The sequence below is a fragment of the Epinephelus lanceolatus genome, chromosome 8 (genome assembly GCF_041903045.1).
Source record: "Epinephelus lanceolatus isolate andai-2023 chromosome 8, ASM4190304v1, whole genome shotgun sequence".
Classification (NCBI taxonomy): Eukaryota; Metazoa; Chordata; class Actinopteri; order Perciformes; family Serranidae; genus Epinephelus; species Epinephelus lanceolatus.
In genome coordinates this window covers 27842119-27859784 of record NC_135741.1, presented here as the reverse complement: position 1 = coordinate 27859784, position 17666 = coordinate 27842119, and the positions used below count along the sequence as shown (strand labels likewise).

The following is a 17666-nucleotide window of genomic DNA, read 5'->3' as shown; positions in this document are numbered from 1 at the left end:
ATTACTCTTACTCACTGTTGGATAAATGCCCTTAATATGATAAAAGTTTCACAGCTTCACTATATTGAAGTGATGATGCTGAGAGTACAAATGATTGACTCTTCAGAGAGGTAGATATTTATATTAACAGCAGGCAGTTTTTTTTAACACAGTGCTATGGTTGTTCTGGCAGAATTTCTATGTAAATGTGAGGAGAGTTGTATTTGTATTAAGTGAATTTATCCAGTGTAAAAAATGCTTAAAATAACATGTCTTTAAGTGTGTTATCATGGTGTCATTAAATTATGCCTTCTTTTATTTTCATCTACCTTCTTTTTTCATACCTCTTCTTGGGATTTATTACCTAATACGAATTTATTTAAAAACACAGACACAGTGGTTGTACATAAAAAAACAACAACAAGCATCTCCCTTTGTGCTTGTCATGTAGCAGCGGAGGACCTTAAATCAACCCTTAAGCTGCAGATCCTGCATAAGAAACTGTATAATGTCCAATAAAACCAATGTAGTACAGATCATGTTATTCAGCATGGTAACATCTAGTCTGCTATTCATCATCCATAATAAAAAAACTTCTGGGAAAGACTCCCAGTACTATCAACCAAATGGAGTGCAGTCAGAGAGGCTTTGCACTAACAAGCAGCAGCATTATAAAAAGGAATGATGGTGTTTTGACATATTGACACAAGGATAGATTGCTCTGGACCATATTGCATCCCTGTCCCAAAAGCAATCTTGGCCGTTGGTAAAAACTTGTCTAAGCGATGACTCGGCACTACAGTACAGGGAATAATTGAGACGTGAGTTGGACACTCATCTACTGACTCAGTGTTCTTCACTTCTGCTCTTTAGGGGGCAAGAGGATGTGTGGGCTTTGACATATTACTGCAAACCTTGCAGATCACGACAGGATGTAGAATCTTGAGAACTTGTGAGGCACATGGGAAAAATGCTCCCTTTCAACAAGTACAAGTACAGCGTGGGTGTTTTTACGTGGGTGGGACTGGTAGAGGACAACCTGACCTTATGATCATCCCGAGAACACAACATGAGGTTGAAATTTGGACCACACAGTGTAATCACATCTGTCTGTCTGTTTTGTGCCAATGATGTTTCCTGCTGTCTAATAGGCCACATTTTCAAAGGTATAAATGTTGATTGATTTCACCTAATTGTCAGAGAACATTCTGAAACTTGTCTAGTGTACAAAGACATCGACTCTTTCACATGCGACATTTAACCAAACAACAAATCAAAAACTAAATGCTACAAATCACAACAGATATTATGAAAAGTGGATGCAGTGCAACATATTACTCATTGCCTATTACATTCAGTGTTCCACCCAGACTACTTAGAAGCCACACTCTGATTTAATAGGTTGACAGACTGAGGAATAAATGAGTTCCTCAACCTGTTCAGTTGAACCTGCGGGACTCTAAATCTTCTGTGTGATGGCAAAAGCTCATAATCTTCAAATAACTTGTGAGAGGGGTCGGACGTGATATTAACAGCCAGAGACAACATTCCTTTAGTAAACGCAGTTTTGAGACTTAACTCAAGCGCTTGACCCACAATCTTTGAGCAAATATGCAGCAGTCTAGTCAGTCTAGCTTTAAGCTGAACAGACAGACAACTGTACTATGCACTGATTCCATACTGCATAACACACAGTGTATTAGACAGATCAGTCTCCTCAGAGAGATATATATGACTTTACAGTATGTAGTCTAATCCTGCTGTTAGCTTTATACATCTGCTGACAACCTTTTGGCAGATGTGCACTGGCATTAAAGAAATAACTTCACATTTTGGGAAATACACTTATTTATGTTGTTGCTGGAAATAAGATAAGGAGATCAATACCACTCATTTGTCTGTACAGTAAATATGAAGCTACAGCCAATAGACGGTAAGCTTAGCATTAGTGCTGTCAAACTTGGACAAAAAATGACATTCCATTATTCCCTCTGAAAAAACAACAACAAAAAAACAGGATTGAACCATCTATTTCTCACACAGTGTCCATAAACCAATACAATGAGAGATATAACTACATTTATTTCAACATAAACAACTTTTGAAGGGAAACTGCTGATTTTCAACCACCTCTGAGTCATCACAGTGTGTGCAGATGAGCAGTGCCCAGCTTCCCTGTGTGCCGCCAGTGCACAGTTCTCTATCCATTTGCCAGAAAAAGTCCACTAATAGATGCAAAATATCACCTGGCTGACCTCTGCCAGCAAATGATACCCACACATTACAATATAAACAAATAAAATACTGTCCTTGACTGTAATACTTCATTCACAGAGCTCAGACCTGTCTCTTTCACCCCGTCTCTCTGCACTGTGGTTGATGTAAGAACTAAAAAGGTGTTGTGTCTTTGAGCAAGATAACATCCATCCATCCATCCATCCATCCACACCTACTGATAATCACCAATTAACCTATCCTCAACCTGCATGTCTTTGGACTGTGGGAGGAAGCCGGAGCACCGGAGAAAACCCATGCTGACACAGGGGAGAACATGCAAACTCCCCTAAACTCTGACAGGTTATTTGAAACTGATACTGGTTTAAATAGTAATTTACATTCGGTACAGCGGCACATGGTTAGCAATGTCACCTCACGGCAAGAGGGTTCCTGTTTAGAACCCGGGGTGGGGGGTTTGTGGAGTTTGCATGTTCTTCCTGTGTCAGTGTGGGTTTTCTCTGGGTACTCCGGCTTCCTCCCACAGTCCAAGGCCATGCACATTAGGTTAATTGGTGACTCTAAATTGGCTGTTGGTGTGAATGTGAATGTAATCACTCTCAGTGGCATTTCGGCTCAATGCACCAGAAGAGAAATGGATAAACCAATGGATAACGTCAACAGAAGCGTATATCAGGTGTTACTGTCCACTAGCGCACGGTAAAAATGCTTTGTTCCTTCATTATTGGGTTGTGTTGGTGATGTGCTAACTGGCTAGTTTGCATCTTGAATCCGTCCTGTCGGTCTTTCTGTTTCCCTTTTTGAATGATGGATACAGACTACCACCACCTACTGGTATGGAAAGTTACAGTCGACCTTCATCACCACTAGTTATTTGATGTTGGTTTGGTGTGGCTGGGCATTAACACTCCTCAAGAAGGTGAATGTGTGTATTTCCAAAAAAAGTAGACTTTTCTTTTAATAACTTTGATAGACTGTTTAGAGACGCATGGTAAGAGAAGTTACATTTCATTTCCAATGTTTATTGCTCGCTGTTTCTACCGCCATGAACTCCAGCCCAGCCTGTCATGTGTATCAACCATAACTTCTTGGCTTGATCCATCCGACCTGCGGAGAGAACAGCTGTATTATCCTCCCTCTCCACTAAATAATATATCCCAGCTCTCATCCTGACAAGGTCATGTATATTTAATGTCTGTTTTTGAAACAATATCTTCCAAAGGTGCAGGGCACGACAAACTGGAACAACAGCAAATAAGAGGTTACTAATTGGTTAGTTAAAGATTCATGGTGAGAAACAGGAAGCAGGAAATAGGAAGTGGAAAGTACCAATGGTTGTACTTGAGTATTTGACTTGAGAGCCTCCTGCAGATGGGCGGTAATGGAATAATGCAATCATGACTGACAGTGAGTGGCAGATTTTCATTGTGGTTCCATTTAGTCCTTGTATAATGAACAGGCAGCATCAATTCCCCCTTAATGATCTGAGAGAAGGGATGAGAAATACAACATGACAGGCCAAGGACATACTGAATCCAGAGTGGGTTTTTGCACAAGTGTGTATTGTATCAAAGAAAAGTATATGCACAACTTGTGTCAAAGTTTGTACTCGCGAGTCTGTTCCCTAGACAGTAACAGCCATTAACCAGGGCTACCTATCTGTATTCATAACACACAACAAGTTCACTCTACGAAATGGCTCAGGTCACGCACATGGGAGAAATCCCTGCGAGCTATGTGTGTTGTTACTGGCCAACGAGCAGCCTCTGTTTTGAGGTATATGCACTGCAAAGAGAGAACAAGTGATTTCAGCCTTGAGTAAATCTAAAAGGCTCGCTTCCATTAGTGAAAGGAGGTCAGATGCATTAGGTGCTGGACTAACCACAGTCATTCAGACCCTCTCAAAGCAGAAGATGACACGGACTGACATCTAATGCAAATACACTACAGAGCGGAGGAGTAACACCGCTGCAGCTCGTCTTGGACACTTGACAATATTTTGGTCATTCTTTAAGTGCAACTCCAAACTGTCTCACAGTTTTAGAGCATCCTGGCTGCACCAAACTACTTCCTGCAGCTGTCTTGAGGGTTTTGAGGCATCGTTAAAATGAAATAATGGCCTCCTGAATCATGCATGGGATATTGAAATCCTTTAAAGGGGAGATGAGGCAGATCCTTGTCTAAGGCAGGCTGTATTGCGCTGATCATGAATTATGTCCCGTCACCCTTTATGAGAGCGTGTTTCTCACTTTTCCAACACTGTGAGAGTCTATTCAAATGCCAGCCGAATTTCTGTGTTTCAGATGTGCAACAATACATTCATAGTGCTGTAAACAGAGTAGAGCATGTATCATGTAATTGTCACACCAGTATGTTGTCTCCATGAATGCATCTCATTTTTGCCTAAATCTTTTCACTCTTTTTTTATTGTTATTTTGCAGCCTTCATAGTCTCTTCGCCCACGTGTGACAGTTTTCAGTAAAATGTCTCTGCTAAATCATATCCAATTTAAAAATCTAATTTAATTTATGAGAATTCAGACATGGACAGATAAGGTTTCTTCTAAATTAGGACCTAAAACATCTGGCGATAAAGTCAGCTGCCTATTGATACTTGTATGAAACTGGTTCAGACATTTTTTTCTCCTTTTTAAAAAAGTTTCCTAACATTTATTAGTATTAATATTGCATTATATGTATGTATACTCTTTTTCAGTTTTCACAGGGCTGCAAATATTAAGATATTTATTTGATTAGCTGACCAACACATAAAAAACAAATAAAATCAACAATTTTGATTGATTAAACATTTATTATTCAAGTATTGTTTTAGTAAAAAAAAAAAAAAAAAAAAAAAGCAAAATTCACTGGTTCATTCACTGGTTTCAACTTCTTATATGTGAAAATTGACTAATTTCCTCGCACTTCTCTGATAATTAACTGAATATTTGGGGGTTTTGGACATTTGTGCGGACAAAACAAGATATTTGAAATGACATAATTCAGTCAGGAAACTTGTGAAGGTTTTTTTTTTTTTCCCATAATTTTACAGCCCAAATGACTAAGCAGTTAAAGGTTTAGTGTGCAGGATTTAGTGGCATCTAGCGCTGAGGTTGCAAGACTAAAATCCCCTCTGTGCGCCTGTGAGAATTCACGAAAATCTGCAAACAAAGACGCAAAGGGCCCCATCTAGAGCAAGCGTTTGATTTGTCTGTTCTGGGCTACTGTAGAACAACATGGAGGACTCTGTGAAAGAGGACCCGCTCTGTATGCAGATATAAACGGCTCATTCTAAGGTAACAAAAACACAACAGTTATTATATTCAGGTGATTATGAACTACTGAAAACATTTACACATGTAAATAGAAATGAACATTATAAACTATTTCTGCCAGTAGATGCCTCTAAATTTTACACTCTGCTCATTAATAATGACAAAAAATCTGTAGATGAATAAATAAAAGAATGATCATTAGCTGCAGCCCTATTTCTCTTTAAAAGAATTCAGTGGATCAGAGTGACCAGGGTCAGAACAGCCATTCATATCTGTAGTTTAAGAAAGGGGCTGAATGTGGACAAGAGGCTGTGACTGTAAAGTGTGTAGGTGTACAGTATGCGTATGCATGAATGTGTGAGCATGTACCTAAAATGGGGTACATCATTACCATAGCAGATACGGTCGGGCTAGCCTTTCAGCAAAGATGTTAGAAAATTGGAGATGATTCATCCTCAAGCACATCTCAGCATCCTCAACATCTCCATCAATAGGCATAATGTACGATGACAGCTGCCGAAAATATTGTCAGAAAATGGATCATTCTGAGCACTGTGCTAGGTCTCCAGAGAGCAGCTATGATCTATCGCAACAAGAAGGAATGAAGGGGCTCTTGGTAGAAACAAAAGCAGGCTGCACGTTAGTGGTCGGTCAGACAAAAGTGCGCTCTGGCTGTGTGTCTTTGGTGTGAGGAAAAACAGCAGGGAAGCAGGCTGACCCGGTTTGAATGAATTTGACCGAGAGTAGCAATTAATCACCATTCACCCGAATAACATTATTGTGGACAGTGTGAGTGCAGATAATGCTTATTGGATTTGGAGCAACTTTGTGTTTCACGTTTTTGTATCAAGTGTCATATATGCATGTGTAATTCTTGGTCAGTTCTGAATATGTATTTGAACAAAATCTCTCTTCTGTGAAAAAAACCCTCTAAGTCTTTGGCATCCATTTTTTAAAATTAATTTAACAATATGTTGAACAGTATGTTAAAAAACTGACCTGGCATCACTTCACTAATTAGTTTGACTTTTTCTCAAACACAGTTTCTGTAAAAAATAGATTCACTGTATTTTCTAAAAAAAAAAAAAATCCTCAAAGAAAATTTAGGGGAGAAAAAAAACACAACTTAACTTTTTTTTTAAACAGCTTGCACTCACAATTTTTAGTTTATTACAATACAGTAACATAAAAGTTTTGTGTACACTAGACAAAATAAATGTATCACATGACCTTAATCTGACAGGAATTTCATGTCAGTTTAAAATAATTTTTGTAGCTGTTGTTTGAGCATTTAATTCAATGTCATACGAACATAAAAACATTAAGTACACATTTTACAACTTATTTTTAAAACTTCATTGATCTATTAAGATATACTGTGGGGAGCTTTAGTTTCTCTGTTACTAAAATTAGGCAAAGACATGAATTCTTTCACCTCAGCACAACTCTGTGTCAGACACTCTAATATCCACACAGGCGGAAGGTCACTAACTGTGTGTACTGTACCACTTCACTCAAAATGCAAAATGTCTTTTACCACAACATTAACTGTAACCCATTAGAACCATTGTCAAATACATGAACATTAATCACTGCATAATGGGTAATTTAAGTGATATAGAACACATTCAAACACAGTTTTCCTCGGCTTAAGGCCTTAAACACATTGTCTCAAGGCATGCTGGGAAACTCCACCCATTTAGCCCCAACATGGCACAATATCTTCAGTGCACAATGATAGTGTTGTTTATTGGCCTTAAACTAATTAGGTGAAATCGGCTTTATACATTTTAGTCAGATTAACTCAAAACTCAAAAATTGTTGAATTAATATTAAAAAATAAACAAATCGAACAAATACCAGATAAGGGCTCATTTACGCTCAGTGCTAGATATAGAGATGGAGACATACTGAGCCTGCTGTGTGTACTTTGCATTCATTGCAACCATATTTGTGCACGTTTTCTGAAAGCTGACAGATATGAATGAAACAGAGCAGTACCATTGAAGATTGTGGAGTCAGTGTAGCATATTTCAAGCAAGCTAGGACCGTACGAGATGACGAAGAAATTCAAACAATGGAGGAACGGAACAAATCTTTAATATAGTGGAAAGAATTCTCTGCCCACATGCCAGGATCATAACATTTATGGCCGCAGACATCAGCGCCGTCTACAACGCTGCCACCATTTAAGGGCGCAATAATCGACCTCCTCCCTCGTCACCTTGTTCCTCGTTGTGTGAAGTTTTTGACTCCATCTATTTGCTGTATCTATGCAATCATAAAGGACGCATGGAAGTATGAAGGCAGTGACGTTTACAATATTTGAAATGGATGCATCTCTTTTCATATGTAAGAGTCGGTTTTAATAAGATGTACTTTATCAACACTAATAAGTCAGAGGGGCACTACTGAGTCATGGAACAAGCAGCAAAGGAGACTGCTACACAGCATGTATAAACATAAATCTGAAATCATAGGATTATATTTTCATGTAATGAGAGGAAGCATTTACTCCAAATATAATGTGAGTTTATGCAGCTCAGTGACATCAGAAGTGCTACCTTTGTGTCTCCCCTAGATAATAAAATGATGATGGCAAACATTTAACAGTCCTACAGATTTTATATTAGCATGCATGCAGTTATCATTCCTTTTTTTAGAGCAGGTAAAGGCTTCATATGAGACTGGATGTGACAGATATGGGCCAGGTGCAATGTAACAGTGTTGGTTACTGACAACAACCCCTCCAGGACTCTAGTCCCAAATGATCAGCGTCATGTTGGCGGAAGGTCCGGAGGGAGTTTGGGGTCCAAAATAAAAAGGAGCAAGTTCTGGTAACAAATGACAGACAAGATAAGCATGAATTATTGAAGAGAATTATTGAATAAGTCTATTAACATTTCCCTGAAGACAAAAACATCAAGACCTAGATATAGCAACTGCGATGATTTAGTCACACTTTTATCCCAAACACACTGTGGCATACATCTTGGTAAACATCTGTGAAATGTGATGTTGTCAAATATGCAAGATCACAGCCACAACAAAGCAGCTGGAGTTCTTGAGCAAAGTGCAGCATCAGAAGCCGAGGGAGTTCCCCTAAATGTTATAAAAATGAGTTTATAAAGAGAGATGTTACATTTTTAATGCTGATTTAAATAAAATTGTGTCCTGAAATCCCCTCATTGCACAAGAGTGTAACAACGAGAGATGACAATGAAAATAGAAGCCCCTGCTGGTTTAACCATCTGTTACTTAAAAGGTCAAACAAAACATTTCATCATCCATAGCAGGAAAAAAAAAAGAAGCTGCACCGCTGACAGCGACACACTTAATGTGTGTGAGAAAAATAACATGGAGATAATGCACATGATTAGAGGAGGTGAATTTGGAAGGTTTTTTTAAATGACACGCGTGATGTTTCTCACGGGGGTGAAGCTCCCACCTGCTGTTAACATGAATAAAATTAGATCCTTCATTAGATGTGTTTCTATGATTTAAAATGCAGGTGTGATTTTTACACAATGAGCCTTACAACCTCTGGTCAAGGTCATCCAACACCTCTAGTCCCTACCAGAGCAGAGCAGCAGCACTGAATAATTCCTAAGGTTTAACATTAATAACCTCCCTTGGTTTTCTTCTTCTATCTTACATGCAATCTTTCAAATACTTTCCTTCGTACTCATCATTTAACAACTTGTTCCTGTGCCACCCTTATGCTAAACATGTAGTAGTCTCTGTGTCCTCGCACGACTGCCATCAGGAAAAATCCAGGTTTGACAAACTTTAAATTACAATTACTGCACATCATCACATTTTGATTTTTATTATCTGGCCTCAGTTTGCCAAAAATATGAGGATTGTTCTCACACAATAGGGATATGAGATTAAGCAATGAATCACTTGCTCTGAATAGAAACAATTACCTGCAGTGGATATTGAACACCTGTAGCTCCACTTAGCGTGATTTAACCCACTAGAACAGATCATGCAATGCTGCAACAACTATATACAGCATTTAAAACGCTTTACAATGTACAGTATGTAGCCAGGAATAAAGCAGTGTAACCTACACTGACTTCAGCATTCATTAACCACACAAACAGTCAAAATTATTCTCTCAACTCAAAGGTGACTTGAAGGTGACTCATTAAACTTCATTGATACATTTCCAAGCGCATAAATTAACGCTTAGTTACTGAGCATCTCCTCCATTTTCTGACTGGCTTGCAAACAGTACTTGCAGCCTGTTTGCAAATTACCCAGGAGGATTTGGCACATGCAATGTTTCCAAGGAGAAGTCAGTCAATGTCGACTCATTTCTGCACTCATCGCTAAAACCCGAAAGGTTGTCCAGGGAGCGCCACACTCCCTGTCAATGCACTCACAAAAAGGAAGCAATCTCCCTCTTCCAAATTGTAAACATTAGCCTGGTGCCTGCACGATTGCCTTCACACCAGACAGTGCATCAAGCCTGTAGAAGGAAACCAGACAGAATTTTTGCATATGGGACACTGCTCTGACTAAGTCAGTGCTGTTTCCCTACGAATAATGAATAAACTGTTGAATTTAAATTGTTGTTGCCAAATCTTTCAAAATATTTTTGGACACTGTCATGACACTGCAGCTACAGCCCAACACTCCTGACAATGCCGCTGTTTTGTTTTTAGCTGGCTGGAGTGTGTGTTGGCATTTGGACACCTTCCACCGGGGGATGTGTCTAACAAAAAAAAAAAAAAAAAAGAAAAAGAAAGGAAAAAAAAAAGGCCATTACACTACGAGGCTGCCAAATGTAAGCATATGGCTCATTGTCCCAGCTTTTCTTGTCAACACAAGGTGAGATGTCTCATTATAACATTTACACAACAAAGCACTGCAAATGTAAGCTTACTCTTAGGTTTGCAAGTGACTGTGTGATAAAAACAAAAACACATCATTCTCTTCTCATTTCAGCAGCTGAACAGCATGGTCTCCAACAGCACAGTGTGAATAAGTGGACTAAATTTTACCTAAATGACACCAGCAATAATTTGTGTTTATGTTACATATAGCACCCAGCAGCCAAAGCTTTAGTAAAGGTTTTTCAGTTTTTTAGCTGCTCCTCACTGCCACACTGTATATTTAAGGCAGGCTGTTCTTATTCACTATGAAATGTAATGCATTATATTCTCTTTATAACCCACGTAATCGCGAGGCAGCAGGCTGTGATCATGTGACCTTTGCACTGCAGGTTATCCCCTGTGATATGACTGGAGTGAAAGAGGAAGTCACATAGTATAAAGAGTGAAAAAAGTCTGCACAGGGAGGAAGGTCGGGGTTGTTGATGGGTCAAACTAAGACAGGACTTTGACCAAGGAGACTGGGGTTTGTGTCCTGTGTGAAAGCAAAAGTCAATATTATGTTACGAAATGCTACATCTGTATATAACGTCACCTCTAGGGCTGCCCTGACTAAGAATTTTCTTAGTCAACCTTAGTCATTTAGGGTCATTAGTTGACTAGTTATTAGATAACATATTTTGGGGCGAGGCAACACAATGGTTTGAGTTGAAGGTGTGAGAAAGAATAATATCAGTAACATTGTTAACACTGTGCTACACTACAGAGAAATACAAAACCATACTAATGTACCTTCATTAATATAGGCCTATATTTTATCTACACATGCACGTCACACACTGAGCGAGCCGCCTGTTAATGACGCTGTCAGCAAAGCAGTAATGATTGTGCTAAGTGGCTAATGGGCATGTAGCTACTTCCATGTTTCAGATGATACGTCATGTTTGTAGTCGACCAATGAAGATAAGTTTACATATCACCTTGGGTTCATCCTTCACCTTCTCAAAATGATCCCACACTTTGGATTTCCTGCCCGACATGTTATTAACTAGCCTGTGTGTAATAACCGCAGGTACCAGCCCTGGAAATTAGGGGCCTTGCACATACTGCATCTTTAACAGCCTGGAAATGGGAGGTCGGGCTCTGGGCGCTACTCTTGTGACTTTTCTGTGCCAGTCTTTAAGAGCGCAGCAGCAGGTTGCATCTGAGGTTGCTAAGCAACCTTAACAAGCATCATAGAGCCTATTTAGCTGAAATCCTGAGTGCAGAGCTGATCTTCATTCGGTTGCTGTTTATAAGTGTGTAGGCCTATCGACATAGGAGATGTACTGTAGAAATAGAGAGATGTAAAGCTCTGGGTAACACTGCACTAAAATGATCAACATTTCTGTATTTATGGGGCGTCGGTAGCGTAGTGGATAGTGCCAGTGCCCCACGTATAGAGGCAATGGCTCGCTGCAGTGGTCGCAGGTTCGACTCCGGCTTGCAACCATTTGCTGCACGTCACCCCCTGCTCTCTCTCTCACCCCATTTCACTTTGTCCTGTTCATTAAAGGCAAAAGCCAGAAAAAATAATATTTAAAAAAAAACAAAACTTTTCAGTATTTATCTGAATATTTACAGAAAACTGCAGTTACTCAAATGGCCACTTGAGGCTGGCGAAATAAACATGTTTACAGCCTGGTACAGAGAACAGTTTTGGTCTCTTTAGCTAATTTCATGACAACTGCATGGGGGTGAATTTTTATATAATTCACCCTATTAAATATTACTAAGGCTTTTATAATTAAGGGCGTGGCTGCTTTGGGTGAAAGTTTGGTGTCGTCCATTGACAAGTCGCTATCAAAGTGACAACATTGGTTAGGTGGCATAACCATGCCGTAACTCCAGACAGGAGTCAGGCATAGTTATTGCTGTTTTAGTGTATTCCCAGTGCATGAAAGTTAATTGTTACATTTTGCTTGCCTAAAAAAGTCTGGTCAGTGTTTGGCTGTATTAAAAGACCCTCTAAAGAGTCAGATGAGTGTTTTTCCAGTGCAAAAATCAGCATTAGCATTGATATTATCAAAGTTATCATAACTAGCTAACATAACTACTAACTGTAAGTTAAGCTGTAAGTCTAACCTAGCCAGCAGCTAGAGTTAGGGTTAGCTCCACCGTTTCATCCAAATATGGTCACTTCTGGCTCCAAACATCCAAGATGGCAACGGACAAAATGCCATAGTCAGAGTCCACAAACCAATGGGTGACGTCACGTCGGCTACCGTCATTTTTTTATACAGTCTGTGATCATGATGTGTGTAATGTATGCAAAATGACTTAAACAATGAAAAAAAGAGAGATAAAATTAACCATGTTCAACTCTTTGGCATTAAATGAGATATTTAAATTGTCATGTTACCATACAACCAGATGAAACACAATAACATTAAATCATGGTGGTAGAATAATATTACAAGATAAAAATAATACTAAAAGTAACCACAGCTTTTTGACACAAAACATTTTACGCTCTGGCTCAACTGGAAATACCAGTATATCCTTATAACATACCTTAAGAGATCGCCACAAAATGGATGAGTCGATGCTTTTTCAAAGAAAACTGTCTGTGAGAAAAACACCTACAGTAAAAACCCTATCAGTATAAAACTTATCTTCAGCAATAATGTCTGAAAGCTCCTCTCCACTCCTGCTGTGTGCACTGTGTTACAGTACATCCAGATTCTCCAATGGAGAATTAGGTTCAGCCTTGCTCGCTGGAGAAACTAAAATCCAATCTCCAGACCCCTGTGTAGGAGTTAATAGCACGGGATGCTAACTCCCAATGATAATGTCATGGATGCAAAGGGCTGATGTGAAGCAAACAAAGCACCTTCAGAGAGAGGCTCTATTACTCAGCTTGGCAGGGCCCTAGCTACAGACAACCTCTCCAGTCTGCATGCCAAAGTTTTTCCTTGCCCCCATTGAAAATCAGGCTGACAGGCCTGAGTGTCCCAAAGTAAAAATGACTCACTCCACTGACCTCAACAACACAAACAAACAGCCAAGAGATCTGACGGGGAGAGCACAAACGTGACTTCCTCTTTGCCCAGATAAACACGAGATGAGCCTTTACTGATACTGATAGTTTTAGTGGAAGAGCAGCGCATATGACTAGTTGCGTAAGATAGTGATTAAAATAAAAATCACACGATAGAGAACATCAGAACAGTCTTACCTCCAGAGTGGGGTGGTGGGCCACACAGTAGGACCACTCCTTGACCTTCACGAACCCTCACTGGACTTCTTCTCTGGGTCTTGAAGTTCTCCAAGTCTGTTAAGCACAGTACAAAAGCAATAAAGCAAAAATCATAAATTCATTCCTTGCAAAAGCCATACGCAAAAAGGGCATGTCCAGTTGTTTACAGAGATAAAAATGCACTCCAAGTCATATCTGTGGCTGCTCAATAATTTCCTATCTGGTTAGAACACAGCTGCAGACCAGAGTTCAACAGTGCTATATGATGCAGAACTTTTGCATATAGTCATGAAACATGCTATGTTTGCATAAATGCAGACAAAGGGCTGTAAAGACCTAAACACTTCTGACTGGAGCAGAAAGCAATTCCTCAAGTATAAGTCACACATGAGTGAATTTAATTGGAACTGCACATTGTTATCACTTTCTGTGTTTCATCCACTGCACACAGACCAGTAACAATTAAATGACTAAGACTGAAACATCATTTGTATGGAGACTGATTACTTGTTGACAACCTGCTGAGAGAAAGCAAATAGAGACAGCAATCCTTGAACACTTTGCCTTTTCTTGCCTGCTGTGGCTCTTGGAGATATCGCAGGCAGTGCAGCCATATGCGGCTGCCATATAATGACATAATCAAGACTGAATTCAAAACCAGGGAGAGAGAATGCAAAACTGACACCTCCTGTGTACAAGCACAGCAGGATGAGCCGCTGCATAATAAATACAGTACGTGATCTTTGCAGACCTCGCGAGTAATGGAAAATTGCATCCAGCAGAACGGTACTGCATTATCACAATTGAAAGCAGCTTTCTTTTGGTTCACAACTGATTTAGCGGAAAGCTTCTGTATGACTTCACAAATTAATGAGGAGATCATTAAGTTATTTTCATATTTGATGCGGACAGATTGTGTGAATGCTTCAGTGGCCAATTCTACATCTATGGCTGATCCGTGGGTAACAATTGCACGAAGCCTCTTTGTGCATGAACAGATTGGGCACCATTAGGGTCCCTCTGGACCAGCAAGCCGTCTACACTGTAGATCCCTCTAGATGTGATAAAGCTCCTTAGTGAATGTGAGAAATGTATTAATTTATCCTTTTTATGCCGCTTATACCAGAAATGTTAATAAAAGCAATCATTTTCAGACCTCTGATGATGTTCATGTAATGTCATGCTTTACTTCACTTCTTAAAGTGGAAATAGATACATTTTTTTTACTTCAGCTTATCATTATGAAGTAAATGCTGATTGCACAGTGTAATGGAGATAGAATAATGAAACTATCAGCTTTTAGATTGGGTCCCTAGAAGCCACTATGCAATTCTGTCTGCTACAGGGTACAATCTCCTGTGAAAATGAAGGCTTGATTTACAGCACAAAGAGAGTCCATCAACTATTGTGCAACCAAAACAGACAGAGAATAGCACTTTTGTTTTTTTTCAGTAGGTATCGCTAGCTATCCCAAGTTACCAAAGAGTATCAGCACTGTGCAGTTAATATCCCCAGTGGCGTACATGGCAACGGTGGAACAACCAAAGTAAGTGTGGAAACTGTGGTAGTAGCTAGGTTCTGAAAATGAGAAATGATCCATTTGTCTTTGCAACAGCAGCACCAATTATAATATCAATAAGGGATGCTTATAAGGGAAATGCTTATAAGGGAAAAGTTAAATAGTTGCCTGTTTCCACTGTAATTTAACATCAGTGGGGTAACCACTGTGAAAAATAGAAACCACAGTAAGTCTTCAAACTGAATTAAACCTAAAGCTTTGAGACGGTCACGACATCCAGTAGTTGGCAAAAGCCATTGCTTGCAATTGGCATTGGAAACTCAGAGCAACAGAGATAAAAATCATCTTTCAGCTGGCTAATCAAAGCATATAATTCTGATCTTGTTTCATCTGCTTTGTTGAAATAGATAGAAACAAACATTTAAAACAAGACAGAGGTCTACAGCCACACGAGCAACTCTGTGAGGCTGCACTTAAAGTGCTTTGTGATCAATGCTAACATCAGCATGTTAATATGCTCACAATGGCAATGTGAAAATGCTAATGTTTAGTAGGAATAATATTTACCATGGTCATTGTCACGGTGCTAACTGGTTGCACACTGGCTGGATACTTTCCAGTTTTGGCAACTCTCTTATTTTTTCCATCTTGCCAGCACAATACATCTGTAGTCCTATGTGTTACTAAGTTGTGAAGCCCTGACCCTGTGGCTAAGTCATGTTGGAATAAGAAACAAATGTGGGTATAGCATGCTAACCTACAAACACAAGTCTTTTCTGGTCATTTCAGTATGCATACAGTCATCAGTTATACTGTCAATTTAATATGACTAAATTCATACATTAATACATGCCATCCAAATTCAGTTTTTGGTTACTGGCACCTACAATTTTATCGCATGAGCTCCAGTTAGTGGTGGAGCAGCTAAATGGAAATCGTCCATCATTAATTTTATAATTTAAATCAGTGTTTTCTTACTATGGCATGTCAAAATGTCCGCTGTGAAAAAGGCCTATACTGTAGTTGTTGAGACATTTCACTCAGTACCTAAAATGAAACTAATGTGTCACTGGTGCTGGAGAAAAAGACATGGGATCACCACTCAGAGGGTTTCATCCTCTGGGGACCATGACTGTCTGTGCAAAATTTCAGAACAATCCACTCAGTGGTGGAACAACCAGCTGACAGAGCCATCCCTAAAGCCATGCCGCCAGTGTGTCTAAAAACGAGGGAGTGGTTTTTATGAGTTGCTCGCTTTTTTTCTCGACTGTCTCCACATACTCTTCTGGCTTAGCGAGCAGGCAAACAAGCTACCTGGTAACATATTAAACTATAGCTGCTGTGGCAGGGCCACCGGCTGCTGAGTCAGACAGTCGCAGCACCAGCAGCTGAATCCTTTGGTTTGAGTTAATATTCTGCACAGTGGTGTCATCTGAATGCTGATAAGCAATAATTCACTATCTACAGTGTGTCATCTGTCATTTCACAGTTGCTGCAGAAAAATGTTTGGTCCACTGTCACAAGGATTTTGTGTGTATAAAATATGTTGATGGTTCCTGAGAAAATGTCTACTGGCCTCAGGAGTCTGCTCCCTGATTTAAGGTTTTCCAACAATGTAACTCTGCTTATGATTATTATTATTACTATTAATAGGCATAAGGCAATGAAATAATTAAAGTGAAACAATGACATTTTTAAATAAAATATTAAGAGCATATATAACATATAGTACATACATACATACATTTTTTTGTCTGTAAGTTTGCTTGGATGACATATGTTTTGAATTGGAACAACTTCTTCTTACACATGCATTAGTGTACTATATTTCTTTGAGAATCTTGAATATAACAGACTTTTAATTTATTGTCAGTCGACCAGCTGCACGGGTGACGAAGGTTCTCAGCTTTGTAAAAGGAACAGACTTCATTCACTGATGTAACTGTCGTCTCTGATTAAACTGCAGAATTACTATGCAACAACTCCTCTTATCCGCTCTTTACCAATATTTGAAACAGCTCACGTAAGACATCTGCTCCAAACAACCGTCTGTGTGTGTCTGTGTGTGTGTGCTCTGTGTGTGTGGTTGCTGTAGGGAGCACAAAGTTGGGGTCGACAAACAGTGCATCAAATGAAATATTTTACCATAATTACAAAGAAATACAGAGCCAGATATTGGATGTCTTTTGCCCGCCATGCCCTTTCCGTCAGCAGGCACTGCGAACAACATACAGGAACAGATTTAACTCTTCTCTAAAAATCAGGCACACACATTAGAAAATTTCAGAGTTGCTCAACTCATACTGAGAGTGAAGCTCTCCTGATCAATATTCCTTTGGAGTATGGTGGGGCGTAAATGAGCTAGACACACTAAAAGCCAACAATGCCTGACAACCCAAGCTGTTCTGCACCCCGTGGATCATCTTATCAAGCCTATCACGGCTCTGCACCTCCGTGTGCTTCTCCATGGCAGGGTTCAGGCTATTTTGAGTGCTTTCAGATCCATGAAATTGGATGTGAATTTGCATTTTTTGTGCTAGCTACATCAATGTGACCCATTGTAATGAATGAGAGGCGATT

General features: G+C 39.5%; 1 protein-coding gene across 1 annotated transcript in view; it reads right to left on the bottom strand.

Moving 5' to 3' along the window:
- cntn3a.1 (contactin 3a, tandem duplicate 1) overlaps nt 1-17666 on the bottom strand; it is a 109173-nt gene that overhangs the window by 54745 nt on the left and 36762 nt on the right. Inside the window, exon 5 of the mRNA XM_033629325.2 lies at nt 13547-13642. Within this exon, the coding sequence (XP_033485216.2) occupies nt 13547-13642 (96 nt within the window). The remainder of the gene's footprint in view (nt 1-13546; nt 13643-17666) is intronic.